General features: G+C 51.3%; 1 protein-coding gene across 1 annotated transcript; it reads left to right on the top strand.

Annotated features, from left to right (window-relative positions):
• The first annotated feature begins 1,813 nt into the window (after positions 1-1,813).
• Positions 1,814-3,174, top strand: LOC115492560 (uncharacterized). The gene is made up of 2 exons (XM_030261565.4): positions 1,814-2,334; positions 2,415-3,174. Exons 1-2 carry the CDS (start codon positions 2,082-2,084, stop codon positions 3,056-3,058), a joined length of 897 nt encoding a protein of 298 aa, XP_030117425.4. The 5' UTR covers positions 1,814-2,081; the 3' UTR covers positions 3,059-3,174.
• The last annotated feature ends 2,015 nt before the right edge of the window (positions 3,175-5,189 follow it).

Here is a 5,189-nt window from a genome sequence, read left to right as displayed (position 1 = left end):
GTTCTCTGCATTTTTCTGTCTACTTGGCACGTGTTCAGTAGCTAAGTTTTGAAACTTATGAGCCATTAAGCACAGACAGCTATTAGTTATTAAGAAGATGTGGCCACCACAATTTTCAAAGAATTTGGTTCTGGTGCTGTGCATAGTCTACAGCAGCTGGTGGTGAGATGTGCTGCTCTCAGGTGCTGCCCTGCCATGCACACTGAGAATTCCCAGCAGTTCTCTGCAGACACCGGGACAGGGAGCCTCAGGCACAGGAAACACCCAGCAGCCATCACAGCAGCCCAAGGCAGGATTTGAGAGCAGCTCCCCACCAGGATCCACCCCCACCACACAAACCCCAGAGATGCCACGAGGTCAGTAATCCTCACTCCAGGCACTGCAGGGATTCTGCCCTGCCAGCTGGCACAGGCAGCTGACCTAGAGTAGACTACTGTAACCACTTAAAAAAGGTACAAGGTTTAAGAGTAATAAAGAATTAGGCTAAAAATATATTTTAAAACCCCACTGGAACACACACCACCAAAAACTCAAAAGTCCTTTCCTGTCATGAAATAAAACATCAAACTATCTTGCAAGTTCAGAGGCACAGCAGAAATCTGAACTTGGGTTTCTGCATCAAATCACTGCAGGATTTATCCAACACACCATCCAGAACAGCAAAAAACCAAAACTACTTATACTTCCCAAAGATTTTATAGCTCATCCTCCATTTTTTTCATACGGCAGATCAGACCAAAAACCTACTATATTCTGTCTGTTTAAAGTGTGTTTAAATCACACTTCGAGTGATTTAAACCTTGAGATCCATTTAAAAATTAATTCTATTAAAGGTATGAAGTTAAGACATAAATAAAACAGAACTGAATTTATCATAATATACCACAGCATTTTCATCATCTGTTTGCAGAAAGATCTTGTTGAAATGCCTTTCCACACCACTTTAAACCCAATTTCTGACAGCAGCCACCTAGGACATAATAGGAGCTGTTACCATTTCTGTGGTCGTCTTCAGAGCAATTGACCACCAAAGCCCGTGTTTTACTTCAGGCAGAATTGCGTTCAGCAGCTCTGAAAACTGGACAGAAATGAGTCTGGACCGGGTCACATTCCTCTCAGAACCCTTCACCAATTCCATATGGATAGCTGTTCCCACAGGAAAATCCTCTTCAGGATCATTTGAAGGACAAACCCAGCCCTGGGTCAGCCCCACCAGGAGGGAAGGAAGGACTGCTTTGGAAGCTCCTGGCTGCCCTCAGTGGGCCTGGAGCCATTCCCACACTCCCCAGCAGCAGCAGGATGGTGCCCGCTGTGCCCCAGGGGTGTTTGGGGTGGCCATGCCGTGGGGCCAGGGCAGGGCTCTCCAACCACCTTGGATGTGGAACTGGAACCTGCAGCTGCCAGAACGGCCGAAGGAGCCCTGGCAGGTGAGCGGGCAAGGGGCAGCTCTCCCTGTGCCGGGCCCAGAGGGGGCCTGGGCTGTCCCACGGGAATGGTTCCCTTTGGGAACAATGGGGCATTCCCAAGAGGCTGTTCTGGAGCCTGCAGCAGCTTTGGTGCTGGCCATGGGGACAGGCCTGGCAGTGGACAGGGGGCTTCTGGCCATGCCAGGTCTCACACACATCTGCTGCTGTCACCATCAGGCTGGGGGAGCAGCTCTCATTTCACCGCTGTCCTGGCTGGAGCAGGTATTGGTGGGAACAACCACGGCAGTGGAACCCCCAGAACACTGCCCCAACAGTTGCCTTGGCAACAGAACCCCCCAAGTGGTGTTTGTCCCAAGCACCCCCAGGCTCCCCAGGCACCATGGCAGGTACAGCAGCAGTGTCCTGCTCCTCCTGGGGCTCCTGCCCTCCAGGTTCCCCCAGGTGGCTCTGCCTGCCAGTATCTGACTGCATTACCCTTCTCTGCTTCCCCCAACAGCGAGGTTCCCTCTCCACGTGACAGTGGTGAAGGTGCCTGGCCTGAGCTTCCCTTCCCCGGGAGCTGCCTGGCATCTGCCTTCTGTCCCCAGCCTGCCATTGTCCTTGGGGCCTGTCCAGCTCCACACTGGCTCCCACCAGCTGGTCCCAGTCACCACCATGCAGGGGAGCCCAGGCACCCTGGGACAGGTGGTGCATCTTCCCCAGCTGGTGCAGCTGCCCCTCAGGGCTGCTGTCTGTCCCCCTGCCTATGACTGGGTACAGCAGGTGGTGGTGGGGATGCTGCTGCCCCAGCAGCCAAGAGCTGTGGTCCAGGAAGAGGCCCTTTACCCTTTAGGCTCTAGTACGTTCCGCATCCACCACCAACCTGCCCTGGCTCTACCAGCTGGCACAACTATGATGGAGCCCAAAGGTAAGCTTTGGGGGTGGCAAAGCCCACCCCTCAGCAGACAAGCTAAGCAAAGCTTCAATCTCTTCTGGTTCCATTTTCAGAAGCGGTGACCACGGATCTGCCTGGAGAGGGACCGGCTGCCACCACAGAGGCCATTCCTGAGCAGGCAGGGCACAGCACTAACACCCATCTGTTTGCCTGGCCTGACAGCACGGTGAGCGAGGACACCAACCTCAACAGCCCCAACAGCCCCACCTTGGACGCTGTCCTGGAAGAGCTCTCCGAGTGCCTGGAGGACAGTGGCTGCCTTGACAAGCAAGTGGAGTTGGCACAGCAAGAGGACAATGAGGACACCATCTTGGCTGCCAATGTCCCCAGCTTGACAGATGAGGACCTCGATGAGCTACTTGAATTCTGTGAATGCCTGCTGGAAGCTGACCCCAAGGAGCTGGTTATGGAGGCATGGCAAAGGAATGGCCAGGATGCCGTCCCTGCCACCCCCAACCCGACCCCCTCTGCCAGCCCACTCACTGCCTCCCAGCCTCACCCACCCCACATGGCCCAGATGGAGGAGGAGGCACTGCAGAGGCAGCCACCGAGCGCCATCACTGTCGGTGTGAACCCCAAAACAAGAGAACTGGCGGCAGCCAGGCCAAGAGCTCTGCACCGGGCAGTACCCCCCCGAGCTAAGAGACCTTCCAGCAGGAACACAGACCAGCCAGAGAGAAAAAGATGGCAGCGGTGACACAGCACCCAGGCCAGAAGCCACGCTGAGCCAGTGACCTACACCCAGACCCCCAGCCCTGCCCTCTCCCACTCTCCTCATTCCCATTTAGTCATTAAAAGCTTGTTTTGCAGCTCCTCTGTCTGCCAGGGGTCACATTCACAGTGGGAGGGGTTGATGCCTAAGGGCAGCCTCTACCCACCCGATGGGGAGCCAGGCTGGGCTGGGGATGGTGACCAAGAGCATGGCTATGGGGACATCACACCTGTGGGGGAAGCCACATTGGTCAGAGTCCTCAGAGCACCAAGCAGCAGGACTGGCACCACAGAGTCACCAGGAGCAGGGAGTGCAGAGCTGGGCACGTGTTGAGCTGCCCACTTGGTTTGGCTGGAAAGAGGGACCTGCCTCAGGCAGGGAAACCTTTCCTTGGCAGGGAGTGGATGAGATGGAACACTGTGAGATGGTTCTGTTGGGGATGTTGAAATGGCCCAAGTGCTGCCATAGGGATTTCTCATTTGCCACAGGGCAATTTCTCATCTCTAAAGGGACCAACCCTCTCTGCAGGGCATCCTGGCTGGCTCTGTCAGCTCTGTCCCCCTTGGGCAGCTCCTCACATTTTCTGTATTGGGCAGGATTTTCTGTGGTACAGAATATCCCTCCAGCCAGTTCAGGTCAGCTGTCCCAGCCTCTTTAGGACAAAGCTCCCTTTGATGGGGTCTCTGTGAGGGGTATTCAAGGCCAGGCTGGATGGAGCTTGGAGCAGCCTGGTCTGGTTGAAGGTATCCCTGCCATGGCAGAGGGGTTGGAATGATATGGTCTCTTCTATCCCAAACCATTATGGGTTATTTGGTAGGCAGGGTGAGAGAGAGAACAGCTTGAGACAGTTTCAGAAACTAATCTTCCACTGGCCTATATTCTATCACCCCATTTTGCTAAAAACAAGAATTCCAAATTAAAGGAAGATACCAAGCACGCAAGAAACATTTGCTGTAGCCAAAGGAAACTGAATCTAAGTGAATCTGGTTTAAAATAACTGTTTCAAAAAGTTGGCTATCTGCTATACCTTAGAGGCAGGTAGAAGGAGTACAGGCAAGAACAAACCATATTCCTACCACTGAATAAATCCAGATGTTGCTTAGAGTTGTAACTGAGGTGGATGTTGATTCATTAAGTTTAAATAAATAACGTTTCTTGCAATAGGAACACAAAATAATCATATTGATACTGAGAAGAAAGAAAAGCTACTGCTATTTTAGTTGGAAGGGACCTGCAAGTGGTCATCTAGTCCAGCTTGACCCGGCCTGGTGAATTCAAGTTCAAGTATCTTCTTAAGGCATTATCCAAATGCCTCATGCATGCTGATAGAAAACAGACATTTTTTTAAATGATGGGAAAATACTCTTCTTGCCTTGACCATTGCCCTCTTCCCCAGTTCCTTCTATCATGACATTCTGAGACACAAGAGGAAGGATTCCGAGTCCCTCTCCCAGAGATGACATCTGTGCTTGCAGTGACTGGGAGGGAGCACATGTTAGAGTAAGGGAAAATAAGGTAGGAATCTGTCTAAATTAAATGCTGTAATAATCATTCTTCTCCCCAAAGGCGGGGACAAAGCCAAGCTCATACCAGACAACTAATTATCTTTTTAAGTAATCACATTTATAACAGAAATCAAGTATCCACAAAGACTACACAGTCTGTAAACAGCAGCACGCTGCTGAAAAAGGCCATGAGCCTCAGGTATCACCTCTGCTCTCCAGCTGGGCATTCTGCTTTCTACTAATTCACCTTTTTGCAAGCAAATTCCTGAGGCAACCACAGTCACTGCTGCAAAGCACCTGGATGATCCCCTACCCAGAAAATCTACATTCCAAGAGGCCTACAGGCCACAGGATTTACAGATCCAACATCCACAGCAAACTAGTTCTGATGTATAGTTTTCAAAGGAATTGCTGGGAATTTGTCTTCCAATGCAGCAGTGAGAAAAATTCTCTTGCACATGTGCATCTATGATTGGATAGCACATGCTGGAAAAGCACCCATAATTTCCTCAGTATATCAGCACCAAATTTTATATCTTTTAACAAGAACTCAGGCTCATGGTCAAAAATTCACAGCCACTCTGTGAAATTAAGGATTAAGTGCAGCACAC

Source organism: Taeniopygia guttata, chromosome 6 (genome assembly GCF_048771995.1).
Source record: "Taeniopygia guttata chromosome 6, bTaeGut7.mat, whole genome shotgun sequence".
In the NCBI taxonomy this organism is placed as follows: domain Eukaryota; kingdom Metazoa; phylum Chordata; class Aves; order Passeriformes; family Estrildidae; genus Taeniopygia; species Taeniopygia guttata.
Note: the sequence above shows the minus strand (reverse complement) of the source record. Positions and strands in the feature narration are given on the sequence as shown.

Excerpts from the sequence above, each read along its gene's own strand:
- LOC115492560 (XM_030261565.4), top strand. The coding sequence starts at position 2,082 with ATGCAGGGGAGCCCAGGCACCCTGGGACAGGTGGTGCATCTTCCCCAG. Across the intron at positions 2,335-2,414 it reads AACTATGATGGAGCCCAAAG|AAGCGGTGACCACGGATCTG; the intron begins GTAAGCTTTGGG and ends TTCCATTTTCAG.